The sequence below is a fragment of the Cinclus cinclus genome, chromosome 1 (genome assembly GCF_963662255.1).
Source record: "Cinclus cinclus chromosome 1, bCinCin1.1, whole genome shotgun sequence".
NCBI classification, from domain to species: Eukaryota; Metazoa; Chordata; class Aves; order Passeriformes; family Cinclidae; genus Cinclus; species Cinclus cinclus.
In genome coordinates this window covers 96459822-96487212 of record NC_085046.1, presented here as the reverse complement: position 1 = coordinate 96487212, position 27391 = coordinate 96459822, and the positions used below count along the sequence as shown (strand labels likewise).

Below are 27391 nucleotides of genomic sequence, written 5' to 3'. Positions count from 1 at the left end.
ACAATTTGAAAAGATGAAAATTGAAGCAAGTATTCATCTCTATTTGATATTGAAAATTACCTAACCAATAGAAATACTGAGGGGCTTATTTGATAATATTTCTAGTTGTAAGTGTAAATTGTGTTCCTGAAGTGTTCTCATTTCCTTTTCTGTTAGCTTGCCAGTAAAATTATACTTCCTAAAATCTTTATAAATTTCCTATGTCCTCAAAATGTTATAGCTAAAATTATTTCTTTCAGTTTTTCTAAAGCAAAACATTCCAAGGAGAAAGATATGATTTTTGAAAAAAAGCTCAACCGGCAGAAATGCTTTGGTGACCCATGTTAAATCACTGTAGTATTTGACAAGGAAATAAGTGTCTCACAATATTTCATAGTAGTTTCAAATAGGTCCATTTTTTATGGAAAGATGTACACAAGAGGGATATGATTGCTGTGTGAGACAACAAATGGCTCAAAAAACTTTCTCTTAGAGAAAGAAGGTAAAAGTCAAGGAGTTTGGAAGAGGCAATTCAAGTTACTTTGTCATGTTGCAAGTTATGACAAGTTTTGTGCTGTCTAGCGAGGTCCTATGATTCCAGAGACATAGGAAAATTGAAATGTGTTTAAATTAAATACCCTTTTTTCCTTCATGGAGACTATTTTTTCTTCACCTGCCTTGCATGTTGATCAACCCAATATGTCATATGGGTACCAAAAAGCAGCACATAACATTTGGGGGCGTTTTCATTGTCTCTTTCAGACATTAAATACCCACCAGCAAATAAAAAGAATTCTGTTGTACGTACATTTTGTGCTGACACTATTCATGTGTGACGGATGTTGCATACGTAACTATATTAAGCAAGGCAGGATTAATGTACTGATCAATAAGATGACTCAAAAAAAACATCTTTACAGATGGCCATGTGTACTCAGGTACGTCTGTATTTATGTTTCAAACAAAATTTGCTATCAAAATTTTGTAGTGCCAGGAATGTAAGAGTTTTTGCTCTAGTATCATTATTATCTTAGAAGAATTGCAGGATCTCTCAGTAATCTATAACACTCAAGTGTTAAAAAAAATATAAATCTCTGCTATATGAGAGACTAGAAGAAGGCTTAATATGCCTGTTGTCACTATTCAAAGTAATTCTATTTGCTTTTCTGCTATTCTGGAAAGAGAAGTTTTCCCTTTTAAGTGCAGCAAGATTTGAGGCATATTTTCTCCATGGTGTGCACTGTCACACATGCACACACATGTGAAAATGCCACTTTCTGTGTCAATTGCTTGTGTAAGAATCACTGGAGCTTTTTTCATTCTATTAGTGTTTTCCCTTTCCTATTGCACTGCCAGCTATATTTTCAATTCTCTTTATTAATAACCTGAACTGTTTTGTGTCCCAAATCCTCTTAAATATTTTTTCTCTTATATCTTCTTATTTAGCAAGACTAATAGATCTGTACCCTGTCTATGACTTTGGGGCCTTCTGTGTCTTCAAAATTCAGTAATGACTTATGGGTTTGGTATAGTTCCCTCAGGTTTTGAATTCTAGAGCCTGCTCTCTCCTCTGCCTACTAATGCTTACTTTCTCCTTTTGGGGGATTTCCTTGAGATTAGTGCTTTGGCTGAGTCGTAAGAGCCCTCTCACACATTAGTTCATTTACCATGCACAGATAAGGAAATCAACAGATATTTCAGTAACTTCTGTAATGGGACAGGGATATTTGTGGTATTCAGCCCTTCTCTTTCCTCCAAGCCAAAAACTAGTGAAATACATGGATTCTTGCAAAGCCCTGAAAATGCATGGCAAAAGTTGCCATTATGGGATTAGGAACCAAATGGTGAGGCAAATGTTGTACCTGTGTCCAAAAAATGGTCAAAATGTCAACCTGGAGAATACAGAGAATTCTGGCAGTCAACCAAAGATCAACCTAGAGAATTTCTGGTGGTCTTACTTCAGCCTATAGGAAGTACTGTGGAGTGAATCATATTAAATTATATTTTCAGACATGTGATGGAAAAGATACTATTTGGGAAAGGCAGCATGGATTTACCAAGGGTAAATCATGCCTTACCAGTATGATCACCATCTATGGAGGAGAAGAGCTTTAGCAAGGCTTTTCACATTTTCTCCCATGATATTCTCAAATTGAAGTTGGGACATTATTATTTATGCAGGTGGAAGTCTAGATGATGTAAAGCTGGTCAAGAAGTCATAGTTAATGGGTTGTAACCTACTTGGAGGTACGTAGCAAGTGTGGAACTGCTGTGGTCTGTACTGGAATGTCTCTCGATATTGTTATCAGGGGCCTGGAGGAAATAAGGGAGCTGCACCAATTGTGCAGAGAGCAAGTTGGGAAGGATCAGTTGATATGATCCTTTTGGTAGTCAGGCTACCTTTTCAGCAACCTGAACAGGCTGGGAAAATGGGCTGGCATGGACTTTGTTAAACTGAATAAGGACAAAAGCCAGGTGCCAGCCTGGGGGTAGAAGAGCCCCTGTGATGGCACAGGTTTGGCATTGGCAAGCCTGGCGTTGGCACTGGGAGCCTGGCATTGGCAAGCTGGGACCAAGCCTGCAGGTAGGGCCCTGGGTCTTGGTGCCTCAGCCAGCAAAGCTCCATGGGCTGTATGGACAAAACCATGGCCTGTCAGTACAGAGAATGGTTATTCTCCTCAGTTTAGCATGCATTAGACAGTATGTATTTTACCACACCCTTTTTTGGCCCACTTGTTACAACAACAATATTGACAAACTGGAGTGAGTTTTGTTGAAGGCTCTCATGACAGGCTCTAGAGCAGTCTTCAGTTCTGGTCTCAAGTTCATCAGCACATAATACATTCCACTTCATGCTTTCTCTCAGTTTCTATTGTTGCCTTGATGCCTCTCAGTGCTCATGTGCTATCAATATTTTATTGAAATGTCTTTGCCCCAGCATGTTCCATTGTTTTACTGCACCATACAAAATCTCTTCTGCTTTAAAAACATTATTTTCAGCATGTGAAAAGAAATGCTGTAACTGTACACTAGGAGCATGACAATTGCAAAGCAAAACAAAAAGAAAAACCCCCCCTACATTCAGTCCATTGTTTTTCTGCAGTCATAAATGTCCAAAGTCATGGATGACATTTTTCTAGAAATTAATTCTCCCTGAGACAAATGTCCTGAAAAAAAACTTACTCTAAACAGATAAAGTTTGCCCAGAGTTCCAAGAAACTGAGAAAAAGATTTTAGAATATGAAGTGTTAATCTGTTTAATACAGGCTGGGTCACCACCTCTGGTTGGAATAACATATATTTCTTCCATTTTTGTTAATTGTAGTTATATACTTGCATCAAAAGAAAATGGAAATTGATTGAATTTTTTATGGTGTAAATTTGCTGAGGGAGTATTTTGTTGTTGATAAGGTTTTCAAATATTTAGAAAATAAAATTAAAGTTTGAGTTCTTTTGAGATGACAGATACATTTTAAAGACATATGAGGATGTATCCTTACAAATGTAATGATATTGTTTGACATATTAGTTAACTCTCTCAACTAATGAAACAGTGTTCTTCCAACATTAGGTTTTTTATTTGATGCAGATTCTGCAACTGATCCATGTTGTATGAGTACAGGAATTGAAAAAGAGATTAGACAAAATCCCAAGGCTGAGCTGATGTAATTTTAAACTGTTTCCACGTAGGACTTTATTAAAGAAACAGAGTTTGTTTCTATTTATTGTAGAAATAGAGTTATTAAAGTTTTGCAACTTAACACTCTACCAATTTATGTGGTTTTTTTATCAATTGGAAAGCTTATAAATAACCCTAGGGGTTTAGGAATGGTACTCCCCAGTTTAGTTCTCCCACAGGGACTCAAAACCACACTGCTGCTCACTTGCTCCCTCCTTCCTCTCCCCTTTGCACTCTGCTGGGATGGAGTTGAGAATTGGAAGCACAAAAGCTGAAAATCATGGGTTGAGATAAGAATTATTTCCAAGAAACAGCAATGAGACAAGAAAATGAACAGTAACAGCAGCAATATGAATGGCATAAGGTACAAGACAAAGAAACAATTTTCATGGAAAAGCCTGCAACAAGATCTGGCTCTTCCCCACCATGCTTTTTCCCCACTGGAAGAAGAGAGAGTTCCTTATTCCCGCCCCTGGCAATGAGTGAGGTGGAATGGAATAACATCTGGACCTTGCCACACACCTCTCCTGCTTACTGTAAAAAATTAACCCTGTCCTGGCTGAAACTGGGACAGGGGAAAAATAGTTTAAAGTAAAAATTGAGCAGTTCAGGTTAATGTTTTTACTTGTACTATTTATACACTGGTCTAAAATACTTTTCTTCATTTTAAGGTAACTGAGCTGCACAATATCAAAAACATAACCAGATTGCCTCGAGAGACAAAGAAGCATGCAGTGGCAATTATCTTTCATGATGAGACATCAAAGACATTTGCGTGTGAGTCAGGTAAGCAATTGGTGCTTCATCTCTAGCTTGAAGAAATCAAGTTATACATCAAAGTCTGGCTCGGATGAATTAACTCACAATGCCAGATAGAAATTGTTAGAATTGTTAGAAATTTGTGGTAAACAAACACCTTTGGAATTTGGGGTTCAGGTCTTTTGAGGTTTGATAGGGGGGGTTTTTTGAATGTGATGAGAGGTGTTAGAGGTTTTACAGAGCTTTTCATTTTCCCATTATTTTTCTTTGCATGCAGATGGTCTAAAGACTGAAGGTTTCCATCTAAACGTGTTAATCCTAGTAAAAAATAACCTGTAAGATGTTATTAAGTCAAGATGTGAAACATTCGTTTTTTTAACAAGCTTTGCTATAGGCACTTAATAAACTAATAATTATCATGCCATTGCAAATAAGTGGCAAATACCAGCTAAAACCTCAGGATATTTTAAAGCAGGGTGTCAAGCAGTCTGTTGTTTGAATGACTCCATAGCATAATGACTAGACTAGCATAGAATGAGACTCGGGCATGATGTTACATAATGGCAGGTAATTACTTGTGTGATACTGAACACTGCACAATTAAACTTCACCATTTTCTTGTTTGAAAGTACAGTTGTGCAGATCTGTGTCCTGGAGTATTTTAATAGGAAAAAACCACGTTTTTTAAAATAGTGGGAGATTCTTTAATTAAGTTTGTATTTTTTTAGTGACATATTTGAAACTGTGCATTTTTAAAGTTTATATGGATAATACTATATATATGTTTTTTGGGGTTTTTAATATATATATTGCATATATATGTATATGTGTGTGTGGGTGTATATATATATATATATATATATATATATAACATTATGTATCTATGGTGAAGGGCCTAGAGGAAAACTATATGAGGAGTGACTGAAGTTACTTGGTCTGGAGAAGAGGAAACTGAGGGAAGACCTCATTGCAGTCTACAACTTCCTCTTGAGGGGAAGAGGAGGGGCAGGCACTGATCTCTTCTGTGGTGACCAGTGACAGGACCCAAGGGAATGACCTGAAGTTTTGTCAGGGGAGGTTTAGGATGGAATTAGGAAAAGGTTCTTCATCATGGGGGTGGTTGAGCTCTGGAAAAGGCTCTGCAGGGAAGTGATGACAGCACCAGCCTGACAGAGTTCAGGAAGCATTTGGAAAATACTTTTGGGCACATGGTGTGACTTTTGGCACTGTCCGGCACAGGGCCAGGAGTTACACTCAATAATCCTTGCAGATCCCTACCAACTCTGGATATTTTATTATTCCATATTAATATTATCATATAAACATTACATCATGTACAGTCTAAATAATAAATTAAATAAAATAGAACCAAATCTGAGAAATGTGGAGGAAGTTAAAAGTGTGCAACATCATGAATTATGTAGGTTTTAGGTCAAATATTGCAAACAGTTGTAAATACGAGGCACAGGTACCTTAAGGTACTGACAGGGTGTCAGTATGAGATGCTCTCCCTATAGGCTCTATACAAAGGTGTTGTTTGAGTGGACTGAACTCTGGGAGAAGTGGCAAACAAGTGAAGTGGAGAGCTTGTGGACAGAGATCAAAGTTCAGACCAAGACAGGTGATGTAGTAGGTACCTGCTCTAGACCTTCTCATCAACAAGAGAAAGCAGATGAAGCAATCTTAGGGCAGATAGAAAAAGCCTCATAGTCTCAGGCATTAGAATTCTTGGGTGACTTTAACCTCAGCAGTAACTACTGGAAGGCCAATGAGGCTGAACACAATCTGAAACAGATGGAGCACAATTTCTTGATACAGATGATCAATAGTGTGATTAGGGTTGATGTTTGCTTGGGGACATGCTTGGCAGGATCCTGTGGAACCTTGAATGGCAAAGGAGCACAGGAGAGCCATCCAATCTGCAAGGACAGCCTCCTCTAAGCACAAGAACTCTTCTCCCCATTCTCAGAAGACAAGTTTTACAGAAGACAAGTATGAATAGACATGGAGCTCCTGACTCAGCTCAAACCCAAAAAAAAACCCTGCAATGAAGCAAAGACAGACTGCTTGGGAGGGATACTTAGACACTGTCTGTTTATATAGGAACTGAGTTGAACAAGCTCCAGCTGAGGGAAGTGCAAGATAAAAAGGGTTTCTTAAATTACATCAGGAGTAAAATAAAGGCTAAGTGAGCATAGCCCTATTTCTTGCTGGAACAGTCGATATAGTGATAAGGGTCATGAGACAGGCTAAGCTACTTTTTATACTGTGGTTTTCACTTGCAAGTCTTGACCTCGGGCCTTCCAGGTCCCTGAGCCCCTGAACATGATGCAGTATTCTCAGCAGAGAAAGGCATAGTCAGGCATCACCTAAATCACTTGGATTTCATACATAAGTTAGTGGAACTTGATTGTCAAGAATGACAAGAAGGAGGATCCAAATAACTGTACTCCAGTCAGCCTCACCGCAGTCCCTGAGAACACTGTTGGGAGCAAATCATGTGTAAACATGTGAAGAGCAGCAAGGTGAATGGGAATAGAAAAAAACATTTCCCATATGCAAATCATGTTTACCATGATGAGGTGTCTGGCAAAAGAAAGAGAGTAGTTCTTATATACCTTGATTTTAATGGTCTTTGATACCCTCTGTGGCTTTCCCCACAGCCCCCAAAATTAGTGGGGCACCAGATGGATAAAGACACTATAAAATGGATAGAAAATAGGCTGGACTTAAAAAACCAAGGTTGTGAAGCCAAGCTTGCAGCCAGGAGATAGTGGATCCCTTGGGAATCGGTGCTGGGACCAATAGTATTCAATGTCTTCATTGACAACCTGCCTGATGAGGTAGACGGTACTCTCAGCTGGTTTGCAGGTGACACCAGGTGGGAGTGACCCAAATTGTGATGGCAGGGCTGCTGTCAGAGGGACCTGGACAGGCTGGATAAATATGCTTACATAAACGTTATGAAGTTCAGCAAGAGCAAAAGCTCTTTCCTCTGGTTTGTGGTAATCCTGGCCACAAGGCAGGCTTGGTGCCAGCTGTTGGGAAGCAGCTCTGCAGAAAAGGCTCTGGGGTCATGGTGCACAGCACGCCCTGGACAGCATTAGTAAGGGTCTTCCCAGCAGGTGCTGGAAAGTGATCCTTCCCTTTTATTCACTGCTTGTAGGACCACATCTGCACTGCTGTGTCCAGTTTTGTGCATAAGCACAACATTGACATAAAGGAGTGAATCCAGGGGAAGGAACTAAGAGTCAGGAGCACATTGAAGAGAGTCTGAGGAGTTGTTCAGCCTGGAGAAAAAATAGTTTAGGGGATCTTATTGCTTACATGGTCTGAGAATACAGAGAAGATGGAGCTAAAAAGTATCAGATACTTTGCTGTTTCTGAAAGACTACAAATCTTAGCTGTGAATATAGTGGAGTTTCAATCAGTTTGCTTTTCTCCATGCCTTCAGTCTATCCAAGCATTATAGACTGCATCACATGTATCAGATGAGAAAGATACAATTTTGTTTCACTAAAATCTCTTTAACTCCAAATCTTTTGTGTTTTCTGAACTAGGAAGATACGGTCAAAAAAAAAAAAGTGTTTCCTAAGTCATTTCCACAGTGAATTCTATCATCTCACAAGGAACTCTGACCATTTTTACTGTTGTTGAAATGTGCCAAGTACTTGGCTTTCCTGTATGAAACAGCAAAATTTAAGGAATATTTGGAGAGCTTGCTTCTTACTTAAAATGGATTATTTTTCTTCTCTTGTTTAGTGGCACTGGTTTGCATGGGAAGATGCATAGACTTTTAACAGCCTCACAGTGTATAGTGATGTGCACACAATGGTGTTTATTTTGGCAAATTTCTTGCCACTTCTTTGGTTACTAATCCCTCTTTTTTCCTGTGGCTTCAGTGTCAAAAAAACACTCAAGTGGTTATGACTCAAGGCAAAAAATTCTGGAATCATAACTGATTGACCTTTAATTTTTTAGGACCCCATAGTTTCAAAAATATCCAAAATAATGTGGACATTTTTCTACCATGAAGCCTCTGAATATACAGAACCAGATACGTTGTTTGTTATCATCTTGACTTCCAGAGGCAGATGAAAGGACAGTAACATTAAACCCATTGCAAAAGGTCTGCTGAACATAGTCAACAGTTTTTTGGAGACGAGAAAGGAATACTTAAAGCTGAGTTGATTTTAGGGACTGAACAGTGTGAGGTAGGGATTTTGTCAGTGTTGTATCAGAAAATGAGTTTAAGTAATGTTGTAATTTTGGAATTGATACTATGAGCTGATGTCTTCTCCTCCGTGCTGTCTTAAAGTGCCAAAAAGCAGCACATTTTTCTGGCACATAGCTTTTTTAATTGTGGAATTAAGCATAATAAAATACTATTCTGTTTTAAAATAGGTCTCTAAAGATGCAGAACACTTTGGTTCTCCCCAGAAAGCCTGAGAGCTGTGGTACCAGCCCACTGGGTGTGCTGGCTCAGAGCCTGTGTTTTTTTCCTAAGCTCCTGCAGCTTTTAGTCCTTCATCTTGCTTGTTGTCTTCAAGGCAGCTACTGGCAAGTCTGAGCTCTAGGTGGGCTGTAACCCCTATATTTCCATTAGAATTTCAGCAAATTAGTAATCTGACATGCATCTAATTGTTGGTTATCTTCATTTGCTAATGAAAATATTCTACAGAGAAACAAATCAGAATCCTCCATATGCTTTTGTTATCACCTACCATCACTATCACCAGTGCTTCCAACATCTGCAACAGCTGTTGAAATGTGTTCCATTCTGAAGCCCTATTGAAATATTTTGAAGAGTAAATCAATCTTATATATTGCAGTTCCCTGAATAAAAGCATGGGATAACAAGTCTTTAAAGAAGAATTATCCCTCTTTAAGAAGAGAGGGAAATTTCTTGCTCTCACTGTATTTGTTTCCGACATCTTCTCTAGTGGACTTGTGACTTTGGTGATTAGCAAGCAACATTTTAAAATTCATGGTTACCATAAGAGTTTTTTCAATGGAAGTAAACTAATGAGAAGTCAGGGCTGATTAACTAACATGAAAAGTAGTCTATAACTCAGTGAACCTGCAAGATTTTAAAGCATGGGAATTCTTCTTCAAGCCATGGGAAACTGCTGCTGCCCTAACAAGGAGCATGGTATGATCTCAATTTGAGCCTTCCTGAAAATTGTGTGAAAGTTACTGCCATTAAGGGCATTTTTGTGATTCTTTTTTTTTTAATTAAGAATTATGAAATTCTGGGGTTTTTCTTCTTCATTCTGAATTCTATAATCAAGCAAGTGGTCTTTTAGCTCTGGATTCCTGCTGCTGGGTTTGACATACTTTTCCTGGTACCTTTACTAAAAATGTTGTTGGGATGGGACTTGTTTGGCTGGGGACTTTTTGTTATTGTTGAGTTTCTTCCTTCAGGTAGGTATACTGTCACTTTTTGTGTAGTTGCAGCCATGCCTGGATGTGAATATCTGTTAAGATGGTCTTCTTCCTGCAAGCCTGATATCTATAATATGACTGTAAGACAAGTGTCTGAACTGAGACAGGTGTTCTGAAATGCCCTTTAAACTCTCACAAAACTTGTAGATGTGATGCAGTGAGCAATGGTGGCTGTGCAGGACCAGCAGTAAAATGAAATTGGATGGCATGAGTACTGATTTAATCTAGAATTTTATGGTGCTGTTCTGGAAGTTGCTAGAAGGGTTGTGCCTGAATAATAGCTTGCTTTCAAGGAATGCTATTCCTCATTTGCACTAGTCAGAGACAGACCATATGGGGGCTTGATTTTTCTTTTAGTGATGACCGCAAAATACTAAGTGATACCAATCCCTGGGCATTTTATGCTTAGTGGCTTCTCCAGCAGAGGTTTGTGTAAAATCTCTTTTGATTTCTAAATGACAGAATGTGATGAAAACGGATGACCTTTTAAACCTAACACTAAAAGAAAAAACAATTAATATTAGAGAATTGAAAATATTATGGAGACAGAGATAAGAGAGACAAATTAGAGCTAGGAGGTGATTTTGGTGATTTGAGAATAGAATGAGTTGTAACATAAGGGGCAAAATTAAGAGAAATCTTAAAACTGCAACGGTTAAACAAATGCAGACAACCCCTAGGATACCGACATTTTTTTCTGTGTTTTCTTCTGTACAATGTCCCAGTCCATATAGAAGTAGATGAATTGAAGGGGTTTCTTTCTCTCCAGGCGTGCATGAACTGCAGCTCTAGAGTTTTTACAAATGAGAAACATCTTCATTATTTTTAAGCAGTTATACTTTGACTTTCCCTTAAAACTTTCACTGTTCAAGTCTTGGGGAAAATAGAACTGGGTTATTATAAAGTGTCTATAAGTTACTCTATTTGAAACTTCTGGTTTGGGGGCTTATCAATTTTTGTGGTTGTTTTGGCTCAATTCACCATATTTATTTCTTGAATGTCTTGCTTCAGTGATGGTTGTCTTGATAAAACTCTTTTATACGTCTGTAGCATAAACAGGCTTTTTTTTCCTTCTATATTCTTGTGTTTCAGCTTCTTTTGAGTGCAGCCAAACTATGATAATCAAGTTTTGTCATAACTATCCAAAAAGAAGTTTTACTTTGTTGAAATTGAAAGTCTTTTGGTGTCAAGTGGCAATGTGGGTTTCTTCTAGGTTCAAACGTTTTCTTCTTTTCAAATCTGTTTTCATCATTTGTTGGTGTTGCTTTCTTTTCTTAAAAAAGAAAGTAATACAGTGGTGGTATCATTTGAAAAGGCACAAGTCCATTTCATGTTTGTAGTGCAAAAGCTTTTGGGCTGTAGAAAATTACTACTGATCATGAGCTGGGCTTTTCTCCTTGATAGTTTTCACAAGCAAAACCACTATGTGCAGAAGGAGTTTGACAGATATCAGTGGAGTATTAGATGCAATTCATGTTACTGTATCCTTTGACAGTTAAGTAGCCTAGAAGTTTAGCATTAAATTTGCTGTGAAACTTTGAGACTTTAAGATGAAACATCAGTGCTCATACTTTCTGTTATGTCTAACAATACAAATGGCTATATAAGCTTTAAAAATAAAGCTTAAAAATATTAATATTGATATTTAAAAATAACCAGGTTGAAGTTTCAATTTTTGCTGTTATTTTTGTGACTTTAAATCTCCAGGATCGTGGAGGTAGTGAAAGTGAAGAACGGCTTCCTAAATACTGTTTGGGCACTGGAAAGAGGAATACAGAGTTCACATTTTAGATCCAGAAAAATAAACCTAAGTAGTTGAAACTGTTCTGAAACATGGTATATTTCACTGTTAAGGTGTCAGGGATTTTATATGAAAATTTATGACTCCAGCTTTTCTATTTTCTGGTTGTATTTGTTTATATGGAGAGAGAAAGTAACCTGTGCTCTCCACAAAGCATATGGTTCATTGGAGATCAGATGCATGCTCTCACTTCTATATGTAACACAATGTCTGAGATCTAACAGAGGGAAAAGACAGGCATTACATGAAGATAAATATGTTACTCTGGTGTCTTACATTCTCCATTTTTTATCACAATTTTTGAAACAATATCCACTTTCAAGGAAAAGTTCAGTCTGAGTCATGGTAATGTTAAAATTTACTTAGTATGCATATTCTTTTGATCTGGACAGTTTCCTTTTCATTAATAATGACTTTCAGTTTCTTTTTAAAATCAATTTTTTTTTATTTTGTCTATAAATAGGCGTCTCTGTTCTGACTTTAATATATGTAAAGTAATTGGATTCTTCCTCTCATTGCTCTTGGTTGCCAATTGATCCTTATTTTTCTTCGTTATCTGTCTGAACTACAGTGTTACAATTTTCTGACACATACTGGTAATATGCATTCCTGGCAAATGGAATGAATGCAGAAAATTATGCTCCATCTTCAAGACATAGCTGTTAATGGAACAGGTTCTACACTATTGCTTTCCATCTTCTTCAGTCACTTCTAGGTTATTAATTGATTGCAAACTTATTTCTGAAATAAAACAATATTTTGGAAAGACAAACCTTTTTTTTTTTTTTTTTTTTTTAATTAAATGCTAAATTTGAAAACAGTAGACACACAGAATGGTCACCATCCTTTCAGCACTTCTTCCAGGCAGGTCCCTCCGCTAGGAACACTGCTGCATTCTCAGTTTATATGGAAAATGTGGGACAGGAATGAAATATGGTTAACTTCCAACAGGAGCATGCACAGGTGCTGTGACAAAATAAGTAGGAAAACTGTAACATTTCTAAATGCAGGAATTGGGAAAGGCAAACTTTCTCTAAGACTGCAATATGGGAAACCCTGAAGTTTAGACTTTGAAAGTCAAAATGTTTGGAGGCTGAAATTTGTTTTCATTCCCTAAATTTTGATTATGTATTTGTGTAAATTGCAGAGGTGATAAGGATTCGGTTGCCCTTGCTGTTCCCATACTGTAAACTTGTCTGGAGACTCATTAATAATGGACAAATATTTTGAAGTGTAGACACTATCAGTGTTTCCTTTAGCGCAGTTTTACTTGAAGGTATTGAAATTTGTATGAAATATAAACTGTTCCCATAGGAACAAAAGCCAAAAAAGATAGCTGATAATGATGAATTATCTATTGTAGAGTGCATGTAGAACTTCTTGAGAGTAAAAGATTAGAAAAAATATCTTCCTGCCTGAAGAAAATGAGCAAGTTCAGAAGACAAAGAGAAGAGACCAAGATTTCAGTTTTGTCTGGTAGATTGTGCAAAGTCAGCACCATCCTGAGTAATGAATTTAGAATGATTAGGAGAAATGCATGAATCTCTTCTGCCCTAGAAGTTCAACATACAGTTGCCTTTCCAAGTAAGCATGGAGTGTAGGTGAGTTAGTGATGCTGAAGTCTAGGATGTCAGGCATGTGAGGTCACAGAATTGTTTGTTGGATTGTAATAGAAAGTGTCTTAGCTGCTCACTTGTTGGTTTGTATTTTGGTACTGGGTGGGGCCAGTTGTAAGCTGTTAAAAATCAATGAACATTTTAGTATCTGCCAGCTCTAGGTTTTATACCAGAACAAAGTGTGTATTACTGAGATGACAGAAGAGCATAAAAATGCAGAACTGACAACATGTTCTAACATTTAGTTAAAAATAAAAAAACAGGGTTTTCCATAGCCTCTGGCTGTTTACCTTAAACTGAAATCTGAAATTGCCAATATGTTGTGCATCTCTGTAGAGCAGGATTTCATTCTGGTCTCATTTTAAGATTTTTAGTGGTTTTGATAAAAATACTGTGCCATAAATAGCTTCTAGTCCTGTGAAACAAAAAAATGGAGAACCTTTTGTATAATTCATGCCATAAATTAAGTTAGAATAATTGTTAATCATATTGTAAGTGTGAAAGTCCAAATGTACTTTCTGTCTTGTAAACACATTTTATTATAAGGTAAAGCATTAAGACCCAACCTACATTCATATGCCTTTATGCTATCCACACCTGGTTTTTAAAAATATTGGCCCACTCTACACTGCCAAAAGGCATTCACATGCAATAATTAAAGGATTACAGAAAACAGTAGAGAATCTTGATGAGTTCTGTGCATAAAATTTCCTCACATTCTAGTAGTAATTGGTAGTCTGCAGATGAAGGACTGGGATAACTTCATTTACTGGATGATGAATGTATCAAAGTCTGGAAGAAAGACTCTGGCAGAAGACTTTTGTCTATATTAAACATCTATTGTAAATATATATGCAGATATAGAATCCAGTTTTACTAAAATATCCATGTATGGGGTTGTAATATGGAGTCATGCCATGAAACAACCCATGCTTGAAAAGGATGAAGTTTACATGCAAATTTTGTGTCTTCTTTTTAAAATTACTTTTTAAACATTCGTGTTACTAAACACTCTGATGTTTGTAGAACACCCCACAATAAGTATTTGTTTTTGTACACTAAGCAAGGTAATTTCTTACTTTCTTTCCACAACATAAAAGGCTGTGGGATTTTTCTAAAGACTTTTTGCCATCATCATTGTACTTAAGGTTGCTATTTCCACATGCTGTTCAGGTTTTTAGGTATCTTACCCTGACTTTATTAAGCTGATCATAGAAGTGAATTCACAAACAGCACATTTTAACTTCCAGGGATGGTGATTCCACCATTTCCCTGGGCAGCCTATTCCAGTGCCTGACCACCATTTCAGTGAAGAATTTTTTCCTAATATCTAATCTAAACCTCCCCTGGTGCAACTTTAGGTCATTTCCTTGTGGATTGCATCTTGCCTTTTCAGGGTTTTTCAACATAATTAAAAGAAACAAAAGTATATAATGAATTCTATATCAGGTTGAAAAGAGAATGGCACAGTATATATATAGTTGAAACTAGAACAAAAGCCTGTCTTTTCCATCTTGGTTTGTCTGTCCCGTGTATGATGCATGTGGTGTTCTTTAATTGAGTAATTTGTTATAAGGGCCGCTGCTGTGATATGTACTTGGGGAAAAAAAAGTAAATTAGACTTAGTGTTTTAAGTAGGGTTTTTTGTAAAACCAGGAGAAATTGATTCAATTTCTTTCCTAGGATGATTCTTTCTAGCACCCAGCACTACAAATGTACTAGTGTATAATTGTATGCCTTCTTGTAAATCTATAACTTCCTGTGTTCTGAAGACCGCAGTTTAAAAATAGACTTTTTAAATGTTCTTGTAGAAGGGAAATTCAAACAAGGTGTTTTCCTTCAAAATTCAGGCAAGACTACAGAGCTTCATCATCAGAGTAGTTATTCTTCCCCAGTCTTGAGGCTTCTGCCTCCCATCAACATGGTACAACTGCACCTGATGCTGAAGTTGTGGATTCTTCACCAACCTGCCATTCAGACAGGCAGTGAGATAGGTAGTTTTCTGACAGTGCATTTAGGCCTTGATGCATCTGGATTTACTCAGAAAACTCTCAATCAGCTCTAAGAATAACACATTTTAGAGCAAATCATCACTTGTCTTGAGACTTATCCCTTAAAACTGTGAAGAAATGTTAGCACCTTGTTAAGTTGTGTCAGCTGCAAAGGGTTGTAGTTTTCATTGCCTGATGATGAGAAGAGTCAACAAATATTTGGAGGTTTTTTTTGGTTATGTCATCATGCCTAGATATAACCAGTCTTGGCTGCAAGCCAGCTCTAGTCTGCAAATAGTGCAGCTTTATGTTAGGAAAGGATCATGTCTTTGCAAATCTCCTGTGATTCTCATCTGGTTTGCTGTAGAGTCAATATAAAAACATGGTCATCTGCTCTTACTGGAAAATACAATGACAGACCTGCAAGGAGGCAGGGCATGTTCCATGGCAATATCCAGGCTGTATTGTTGAGTAAAAGAAATCTGCACTACCTCTGTTTCCAATACTCATATCTAGATCACAGAGAATATGTGGTTATGTTGTAGTGATTTGACCTTGGCTGGCTGAGAGGTGCCCACTAAGCTGCTCTCACTTCCCCTACTCAACAAGACAGGAGGAGAAGACACAATAAAAAGTTAATAAGTCAAGGTAAGTACAGGGAGTTGTTTGTGAAGCACCAAAACAGGCAAAACAGATTTGGGCTAGCTAGCAACAGAATAGGATAGTGAGAAGCAAAAAAAAAAAAAAAAAAAAAAAAAAAAGATCTGAAGGCACCTTTCTTTCACAGACTCAACTTCACTCCCAGCTCTTCCCCGAGCACCTCAGGGGGATGGGGAATGAAGATTACAGTCAATTCATAATATTTTGTCTCTGTTTCTCCTTCCTCATGTTTTTTTCCCTGCTCCAGCATGGGATCTTTCCCATTATATACAGTCCTTCACAAACCTGCTCCTGCATGAGTTCTTCTCCATGGGCTGCAGCTGCTGCCAGGAGCCCACTCCTCCACAGGCTCTACATAGGCTCTCCACAGGCTTCAGCTTCCTTAGTTCATGTGGCCCTGCTCTCGAATGGGATCATCCATGGGCTGCAGGTGGATCTCTGCTCCATGGTGGTCCTCCATGGGCACAAACTGCATCTCCATGGTCTTCATAGAGGTCTGCTCTGGCACCTGGAGCACATCCTCCCACTCCTGCTTTCGCACTGGTGTCTGCAGGGCTGTTTCTGTCATGTTTTCCTTCCTATCATACATTGGCATACCTTGAATGTCTTCTCACAGAGGCACTACCAACATTTCTGATGGGCTCAGCTTTGGCTGGAAGTGAGGCTGCCTTGAGCTGGCTGGAATTGTCTCTGTTCAACATTAGGGCAACTTCTGCTGTTTTCTCACAGAAACCACTTCTTCAACACACCTCACTACCAAAACCTTGCCATGTAAACCCTATATTTATATTTATATCTATATTTATATTTATATTTATATTTATATTTATATTTACATATATAAAATATTAGTGTATCAAGGAATTGTTAGCAAGTTGAAGATAAACTTATGTGATTTTGTATCACTTTGTGTCTCTTTTTCTCTTTTCTTACTTTCATTTTTTTCCTTTCTTTCCTTCCTTCCTTCCTTCCTTTCTTTTTTTCTTTCTTTCCTTCTTTCTTTCTTTCATCTATCACTCCTTCTTGGTTTTTTTTTTTTTAATTATTAAGAATAGCAGTACTAAGGCTCCTAGGTTTTTTAGCATATCTGTTTACTTTGGTTATCACTCAGTCAAACTTCTAATACTTCCAGTCTTGTTTTCTGGAAAGTACTGGTATGGGACATTATTGACTTGGTACTAATATGCCTGTGCAGATGTACATAAGTGGTGAAATTCTAGACCGTTTCCTTTCTTCCACTTGTTTTTCCACTTTAAAAATTTCTCTAAAGATAATAGAAGATATAATTACTTAACTTATAGCTATTGTGTTTGGGCATATTTCTACTTCCTTTCCCTTTGGCATTAGTGTAAATTTCCCATTTGATATCCACAAGTTTGCTAACACTGTAGTGGAATCCAGGTATCAGCTAGGATAAAAAGGCTTCTGATCATCTACATGGAATATAGGTCAGATCTCCTGAGATTTGTGAATATGTATCACCTCATAAAATTAGATGATTTCTGCAGTTCCTGACCTCTCTTGAGAACAGCATACATTTTAGTGACAGCACAAAAATCATGACATTAATTTATAGATTGAATTTGGAGTATTGACAAATGATGTATGGTTGGCTGAGCCTGGGGAGACTTCAGTGAAGAACATGATAATTTACTGCTCCAAACCTAAAACACACAATCTATTTTTCATTCTCCATCACTGTTCAGCTTGCATTACATTTGGCTACCTATGGTGTGTAAGGTATATGGGACTCTTGGCAGGTTTCATGTCTTTTGAAACACTTTTTGTCACTGTATGAAAGCAACCTGGGAAGACTAGTGTGTGTAAAAGACCACAGAAATCTTTTTGTATTCAGCATTGGATATTCTACTTCATGTAGTCTGGGCATGGAAACATTGGGCAAATTGCACATTCAAGAAGATCAAACCAGACTATAACAAAACAAACTATAGGTAAAAATTTGGTATTCACTGTCCATCCATCTTCATATCATTTTGAGAGGTTGCCACAACCTCTAATGATATCAGCATTAATGCAGCCCTATGGGCTGTTGAGCAGTCAGAATGGATTGCAGAATGGAGTGCTGCAGAATGCACCACTGCAGCCAGGGTGATCAGTAAAGCTTCCACACTGGCATTTCACTGCTGTCTAGTGTTGAGAACTAAAGCAACTTTAAGACTGAGCCGCATGTTGGACTGCTGCAGCTGTGTAGTGATAGGTAAAGACAGGGTTTTATGTGACTCTTGTCAGATTTTTCTAGAGCTGTCCCAGATTTTATACCTGCAGAGCAAAGCTGCTTAATGCATTGTCACAGCCCATTCAGTTTTTTAATCTCTCTGCCAATATTTAAGGGGAAAACATATTAAACTATGGCTTACCTTTGAGAGCATAAGTAAATAAATTTTTGGTAGAAATAACTCTGAATTTCAATAATTCAAGTTGTTCACTTTCCCTGTGTATTTTAAAAGACTGCCACAGATATGGTAGATATGCAAATGAATCACTAGTACACCAATTGCAGATATTCTAATTAATAACTAGTGTATTCCCAGACAGGTGAGATTCCTCTGTTTACAGTAATTGATGATCTTGGGTATAAGTTCCAAGAAAGGCAGCAATAAATTTCTCAGACAGGAGTTGTCTTTTCCCCTGGTAAATATATAAAAATTATTTCCTGAATTAATTTTACTGTATGAATCAATTTGGGATGTTCAGCCTTAAATTCTCAGAGTTCTTATTTTAAACAAGGAAATTCAGTCTAAGACCAAGAAGCAAATTGTGCTTCAGATGTCCAAAGAAGCTTAATTTTAAAAATCCCAATTTGTCGGTCATAATCATTGCTTAATGTAGTTTTAAAGTAGTGTGGTTTTAAAAAGTGCCCCAAAATATGTTGCTTTTCTTCAAATCAGTATGGCATTTAATGCAATTCAGTCTTCTCTATATGAAGATTGCAATGAAGGAGGAAAATATGACTGTTATTTTCTGTAATTGCAGTTCAAGTACATTCATACAATGTTCTCACGATCCATACGGATAAATTATCCTGTTTGCTCTAAAAAAAGCTCTTTTTTCCAATGCCTTTCCTAAAGCATGTCTTCTTCTAAAGTTTTGTTTTAAACAATTTAAACTGCTTCAAACAGCTTTTAAATCTTTATTGCAAAATCTGAGGTTAAAACTGAAATAATTTGATGGAAAACAACCACAGAGGAACTGTTGTTTCTTTTTAGCTTTTAGTAATTTAGTTAGCTCTGTTTCTCATTTTGTTTTCAAACTTATAAAGTAGTTTATTCATGGGAAAATAAGGCAAGTAAGGTGTTAATGATGACAAACATATTAATTTCCCCTTCCTGCTGAAGCAGCTACAATTGGTATATTTTTATTTTTTTTACAAATATAGAAAATGTATGTTCTGATTTGAGGATTGCTTTGCATTTGAGGATTGCTTTGCATTTTGCTTTCAATTCAGTTTTTATCAATTTGTAAATGTTCAAGAAGACAGAATAAACATCGTATTTGGTTTGAGTTTTCCAGGTGTTTGGTGGATCAAACTTGCAATGCTGTTTAATGGGTTTTGATGGCCACCTATTGTGACAGTTTCTACTACAAATCAAGCAAGTTTAGGGTTGCATCATATTAGATGTAGTTTTTTTCTTAATTCAAATCGACCAATCACTTATTCATACCATAGTTAAGTCAGAATCAATTCTGTTCACAAAAGTAATGCAAATATTTCCAAATATGTCCAAGTACATTAATAACACATTTATATAGTGTTCTGGCTTATGTTAGGGGCTTAAAATTAATATTTAATAAAATTCATATGACACGTACTAGTCTTCTGATGTCTTATGAAGATTAGAACCTTACTTTGAAGCAAAATCTCCATATTAACTGGAATTATGAGGAATCTTGGTCTGCTTCTAAAGGACAGAACATTGGATCCATTTACTTTCAGGAAAGCTGTACATACTGAAAATGTGGGAGATTTCTTAGTTTTTCAAGAATAAAAGGATCTGTATTTTGACTTAATTTTGAATATTTTTTTTTAAATGCAGCAGCAAAAAGTTACTAGTAGCTCTTGTAAGACTATCATTTTATTGGGTAGTATTAAGGAGCGTTTAGCCTGCATTTTCATGATCACGTAAGACAAAGTTGAAAAACTAATCTAAAGTTCCTTGTTTGTTTTGAAACCCAAGCCGTTCCTTAAATATGCATGTAATTTTAAAGTTAAAATACATAGATGTTATTGTTATTTTCCTAATAATATTGGATGGTCTATTATAAAGAAACAATTGTTTGTAAACGAGGCATATGTTAAAATATTCCTGTATTTAGGATAAAATCATAACCCTATTGGCTAGCAGAAAAATTAAGCAAGCATAGAATTAGTGGTGTGGGAAGGGGCATTAATGCCATTTAATCATCCTCCAAATAAGAAAAATGGCTCACTAAAATAAATTGCCTCTGTTTCATACATGCGAGGTACTTTATGAAGTGTCCCCCAAAGGTAGCCCTTTGGAGTGCTGTTGGAAAACAGTCAATTCCATTTCAGAGTGGTACTTGCTCAGTGACAGTGTGAATTTGGTTATCTCTTTACCAAGTTCTTCGCTGGCCAAACATCTCAGTAGTTTAGCATTTGGTTTCAGTTTCAAGGGGAAAAAAATTATTCCTGTATCTGAAGTTTATATTCCATAAATAAAACATGAAGTCAGTATTACATCTGCTACTAATAATTTTGACTGGACCTAGAAATTGAAATAATCAAATCAGAGAATTTGCTATGGGTGTATAAAATAAATGTCTAATAAATGTAAAATTAAATATAATTTGAATGTGCTAATAGACAAGCCTCTAGATAATTAAGTTAACCTGTCTAGGAAAGACAGGTATGTATTAAGTATGTTCCTATAAAAAGTAATCCAGTTGAGAATGGATGTTCCTATAAAAAGTAATCCAGTTGAGAATGGCAAAATATCTTACTATGTAGCTTCTGCTTTATATTTTAAAAATCAACAATATTACCATGGTAAGTTTGTTTAAATGTTTAAAGGGGTAACCTAAACCTTGCTATAGCTTGCAATCACCTTTCTGAAAAATTAAGAAGGGAATTAAATAGACAGCCTGACATTTATCTCTGCTTTTCCCTCTAGTGATGGGAATGAATTAATGCAGGAAACTCAAAAAGCCAATGTAATTTCAAAATGTTTCTGCTCAGTGACAATGTGAATCTTTTCCAAGTTTAGTACGACATCCATGACATCTGTGTGACGTGCAAAGCAGTGCTCCCAGCACTGGATATAGCAGCCCTGTCCTGCTTAAACATGCTGTCCTTGCTGCTGGTACTCACCAGCAATAAAGTAGAAATCAGAAATATTCACATATCTATGTAATCTCTACCTTATGTTTGTCTTGCAATATTTCCAGTGTGTGCGAGGTATAAATACTTTTCTTCTCATATGGTATTTCATATTGACAATCTTTTTTTGACAAATTCATATTGACAAATGTTTTTGTTTTTTTTTTTCCTGGGAAGAGTTTATCTTTTCTGGGAAATGTTCATTATTTGTCTATACAAATATGACTTAGAAGAAGATATAGTTTACTATGCTGAAAAGAAATTCTAAAAATCATATGTGTCATTAACTAGTCCTTCAAATGCAATGCCCTGCTATGCATTTCTTGATGTCTGGGTTCATATCTTATAAATACATGTAATTTTAATTAAAATGTAAACATGATTATAAGAAGAATTAATATTGTAAAATAGCAATCTAAGTGAAAAGGCTTAATATCTTAATATCTAAAAGCTTATTTATAAAATCTATGATCTTAGTTGGAGAAATATGAGGAGGAAGAAGTTGAAATGAGAGTTATATGTTTCTGCACATGATTATGTCAATCTACTTTATAGGCAGTTTGTAACTGCATGCCTGCTAAGTTAAGAAAATAGTGGTAGTCCAGGAATTATGAGATTTTAAGTAATTTTGTTTTTTTAAAGTTGTCATAGCTATAATTGTAATCTCCTCTGTGAATCAAATAGCTGACAGCACGTGAAAAAATTGTATGTATGCTGATGAATGAAGGCTATTATGAATTCTAATGGGTATTATGAATGCTGTCTTTAATGGAGGTCATGATGAAAATCCACAGATTTATAACTCTACGTAGCATATTTGTAAAAATCTTCATTCAGATTTGGGAGTTTGTACTTATTAGCATTATATGTGTATTTGTTGATATATAAACTTTGGGCTTCATAAGGCAGTAAATGAAGTTGTCAGTTTTTTCTGATATAAAAATAAAAGGTTTCTCTTTTTCTAACTCAGTAAAACATTACTTCTCCAAAATGTCACTATCGTTTATATAACAAGTTTTTTTCAAACATGCTTCAATCTATTATATTGCAATACTAGTTTGGGGCATAGAAAATGATTCCTTAATTATATATATTATCGCGATTCTATGCAAAGGCATATGTTAGAGTTTATTGTGAAAATGTAAAGAATAATAATTGTCTGCCTACCCTTATCCAATTCCAGAAAAAAAAAACAAAAGAGGACAGAATTATGTGTATAGTTGTTCTATATTACTTGCTTATTATGATCTCATCGTCACACTGTGATCCAGACAAAAATACCTAGTGTCGTACATATTTGTTCATGTCTAAATTAATAAACCACTGCTTACCGTCACTCACCACAAAATCAAGAGGGCCTTCTTTTTATTTTTTGTAAAGCAGTGGAACTTAGGAGGAGGCCACTCCAAGCAGAAGGAAGGCCAATATTTAAGTCAGCCATTTTCTCGTTTAAAATCATTAATGCACAAAATAGGAAAGGCATATGGCAGCATAAGAGTTGTACTTTTGCCCATTAGATGAGTGTGCAGATGGTGCTGAATAACTCCTTTTTAAATGATAGTGATCCATTTTCTCATCCCTACTGTTAAAACTCATTTCTCTGTAGAATTTTTTTCTAGATTGCTTTCTCCACTAAAAGGTATCAGACATGGATTTGAATTTAGCTTAAGTCGTGAGAAATTGGGATTTTTTTGCCTAGAGTCTCAGTGAGGAGCACAGAACACCAGTCTTTGCCAGCATATGACTTCAACTCCTCCATACAGAGGATATCCTTCCCCTCCCCTCTAGTTCTGTGTGTGCCTAAAATTCACAAGTAAGCTGTTAGTGGGCAATTGATGACCAGTGTGAATTAATTACAGCTACATCTTCTGTAGATACTGTTTCTCACTGTAATCAGCCCCTCTGATTTACAGACCTAAATCCTAATCTTTTGTCGCAGTTCTTGTTTTATATGGTTCAAAATATTAAATTTAAACATTCTTTATACTTTCATGGTGAGTGGTTTACCCTTAAATAAAGATGAAAGACTTGAAATAAAGCAATCTTTCATCAGCGAGTCTCCAATTAACATGCCATAAAACCATTTAAACCTTTTCAGCAGAACTCTTGAGGTTTCCAATCATTTCCTCTTGGTATGTTCTGTAAGATTTCATTTATCGCGACATATTTTCTTGGAGGAAAATGACACATAATTGAAGATGGATCTATTTACTGTTTTAATGGTTCAGCAAAGGACATAGTTTTACTGTTCTGAATGTTAGAAGTCTACTGAATTAAAATGAAAAAGAAAAATGTCCTGTTAACTTAATGCTAACTATGGATGATAAGTTTCAGCTTCAAGAAACTCTTGTCTTCTCAGGTAGTCTATGTGTCTCTTACTTACTGATCATGATGTAGAGATCTCAGTGGTGTATAGTCAAAACAGAGGAATCTAAAATTTCATACATTACACTCTTTTGGTTTTTAGAAGACTTATTTACAGGAGTTTTTTCTGATTGGAAAGCATCTGCTTTCATAGACATTCAAAGAATGTCTCTTTTCGTAAAATATTTTCTAATTTAAATAATGTTTACATGTATCAAATGTAGAAAACCACTTTATACTGGGAATAAAAGACACAAGTGTGAAATGAGAGTAAGAAATTCATAAAGAAAAAGTAATCCCCCTTTGGGTATAAATTCTGTAGATGTGAAATTTGAGAAAGACTTTTCTAATTATATTTCCTTTGATAGCTAATTCTAGACTATGAACTTTTAGGATTTCTTTCTTTATGGTAGCACCACATTAAAAACCCCCAAAAATAAAGTGGAAGACACAGTGTCATTTCAAGCTAATACTTTGTTCTGCCTCAGAGTAAAGTTTTATGCAACTAAGAATCAAGTAGAGCACATACTGCATTATTATCTTACAGATGGTTTCAGTCAGAAGTTCTCTGTAATTGCTTTGAATGAATTTCTCTACACTTCCAATGCCATAAAAACCTTCTTAAATCTCATGGTAGAAAGGACTCACATCTTCAAAACAATAGTTTTAGAGTTTGGAGGAAAATTTTGCATTTACTGGACAATGGAAAAACAGAAAGAAAAAATTGTGTTCTTTCAGGACGTTTGTCATTATGGAAGTCATGTATAGTACCATGCAGGAAAAATTTCCTAGCCTTTTTAGATCAGAAAAGGGCAACAATAACACTGCCCTCTGTGCTCAGACAAAATTGCACAACTTTTAAGTATCTTAAGTATTCATAGCTTGGAGTCTTGCTTTAATTCTGCATGATTAGCCAAAGAGAAGAAGGGAGATTGCAAAAACATCTGAGTGTGTTAATTACTGTCTGCTCCTGCTGATTTAATGCAGAAGATGGATGGAGTGAAGGTCTCATGTTTAAAGGCATAAGGGCAATGAAGCATATGGTGGCAGTAGTATGCAGTTTTTCTTCTTGAAACTAGCACTTTTCACCTTGATTTTGTAAAGGAAACTAATAATTTTTAAATTATTTATCTTATCTAACAATATTTCTGATCTTCAAGTAACAAGATTTGTCAATACTTAGGTAAGATAAACCTGAATATTCAACATATTGAAAAAGAAAAGTGAAATAAACCCTAGGATTTGTACTAGCTTATTTGGGTGTTGGATTATTTTACTAGATCGTAACTGAAACACTTCAAAATGGAAAGGAGGCATACTTTACATTTCCACAAAAGGTATTAAATTTCCCATGCATTTAAAAAACAGCAGTATAACTTTCCCAAGAGGAGTAAAAATGTTGTGGGAGTAGACTAAATCTGAAATACTACCAATTTTTGAGATAGAAAAATGCTATTGCTGACTGCCAGTCATGAGGTAGCAGCAAAAGTTGATGTGATAGCATCCTCTGTGTGTTATGTTCATGGTGACAGACCTCTTTTGGACACTTGACTGATGGTGTTTATGCCATTCCCACTACAGACACACTGCCTGAGGTTATTTTACTTTCATGCCATTGCACTTTAATAACAGTTGAAACAGGTATGAATTGACAGTTCTGGGGAACTGTATAATTCCCACGTCAGATTCCTGTTACTGGCCCATTAGTTTCAGGCAAAATGTAAATGTTTCTTCTATGTTTAGGCAGGTTACCATAATTCTTTCTTTGCACTTTAAAGAAAGTTTGAATGGAGAGTGAAATTTTGCTGAGCATATTTTTGGGTAATGATATCAGCTCACTGTTGATCTGTTGAACATACTAAGACTTGATAAATATTTGTGGTATAATGAGAGCTGCTAGTCTCCAGCATGAAGTAGAATACTACATAATTTTTAAGAATACCTATAAATCTACCCTCAAGGACTAATTTATCCACTAAATTGCATTTTCTTCCTGAAATGGCATTGTTCATTTCTGTAGGACTAATCACAGACTAAGGCGATATGGACTTCTTTTTAATAGCAGAAATTGCCATTTTCATAAAGAAAAAAGGAAGACAAGTAAGTGTCCTATACTTACATTAGCAGTAGTATCGAGCAAAGGAAATTCCTTCGTTGTGGGCTATTCATTTTCCCATACACTCTCCATTTTTCAAACAATCATTTGAGTTCTGTTTCTGTATGAAAACTACATTCTCAAGCAGCATTGCATATGGGGAACTTTGCTTCTTGCTGCTTTAATGGCCAAGAGTTTAATGGGCAGTAACATCAATATGATAAATTTTAAAAAAAATCTTTTCTTGCCTTCAAAATGATTGGTTTAACATTGTAGATGTTTATATTATAGACAGGACAGTAGACAGACTGGTAGCTGAGTGCTGGTTATTCAAGCTGAAACTTCTTATCAGACCTTCAGGAAAAGATGGGGTATTTTCATGAAAATGTCAGCTTTGATATATCTCAATAAATACAGACATATACAGCAGGCTATTTACAAACACAGGTACATAATTAAATAAATCTTGCATCCCCAGATAAGTGTGGCAGAAATAACAGTTTTAAAAGCTATTAAATGTCCTTCAGTAACTATTGCAATTAACTGTACTGCCCTTATGCCAATTCAAGTTTAAAATAGCAAATAATTGGGAAATGAATGTTTCTTTTATATAAATATATTTTTTATAATATTTAGACCATATCTTCCCTCACTCAAAAAACCAGCAAAATATACCAACGGATAAAGTTACAGAGTATGTGTTCATATTCTGTACTTTTCATTTCTCTTGATTGCTGCATTATTCAGTATTTGTTTAAGGAAAAGATATAATGCTCAAAGGAATTTTGAATTCATTTTTGAATGGTGTGTATGTCTTTAAACTGTTAGTGTAGTCAAAAATATGCATGAATTTTAATACCTGTTATTAGTTCAATAGTAAGGGTTCTATCATATTAAAAAGTAGCAATGACAAGTTTTTGAGGAATTTGACTCACCGACAGCTTTATCAAAAATTATTTTCAGGTTTTCTTTAACACATTTTGCCACAGCTAGAATACATAGCATTTTCAGTAAATTGATATGATTTAAAAGTATATATGGTTTTCTGTCATGTCTTTCCTTTGTCTTTTGGTTCAGTGATTTACACTTAAGTAATAGCAGAACACTTTACTCCAGGTAAAATATTCAAAAGCCACATTCAAGAAAAATACTAGAAAGTTTCCTTAGATATAGTATTATTTGAAACAAAAGGAAAAAATCTACATATATGAGTCCCACATGTCATAAGATACCTTCAAATATAGTTGGTCAATAAGACAGAATTTTAATAAACCAGTTGCTGTCAGAGATGCAGCACATTATCTCTGTTCCTTTCCACTCCAAACAAATTTTGGTCTACATACAGACTGATTTTCTGTTCTTTTACAATAAATAGAATGTGTGTCTCTTTCATAGCTTCCCAGCTATCACTTAATGAAAATTTGTCAAATTCTAGCATAGGTAGTGTTAATCAGTAATGAATTATAATACAAAATAAGCTCAATCCCTCTGTTCCTCTGAGCAAAGATATGAAATAGCCACATTGCTTTTGATTTGTATCTATGTTTATGTGTGTGATGTTCTCTAATAAAAGTACCCTAAGTAACATACACATGGTTAGATAACATATTTTAAATATTTATAAAATCTAATTATTTTCAAATCAT

General features: G+C 35.8%; 1 protein-coding gene across 1 annotated transcript in view; it reads left to right on the top strand.

Annotated features, from left to right (window-relative positions):
• The window catches only part of DOK6 (docking protein 6), a 240860-nt gene that overhangs the window by 112535 nt on the left and 100934 nt on the right, over positions 1-27391 (top strand). The window contains exon 3 of the mRNA XM_062500783.1: positions 4330-4444. Coding sequence (XP_062356767.1) covers positions 4330-4444 — 115 coding nt within the window. The remainder of the gene's footprint in view (positions 1-4329; positions 4445-27391) is intronic.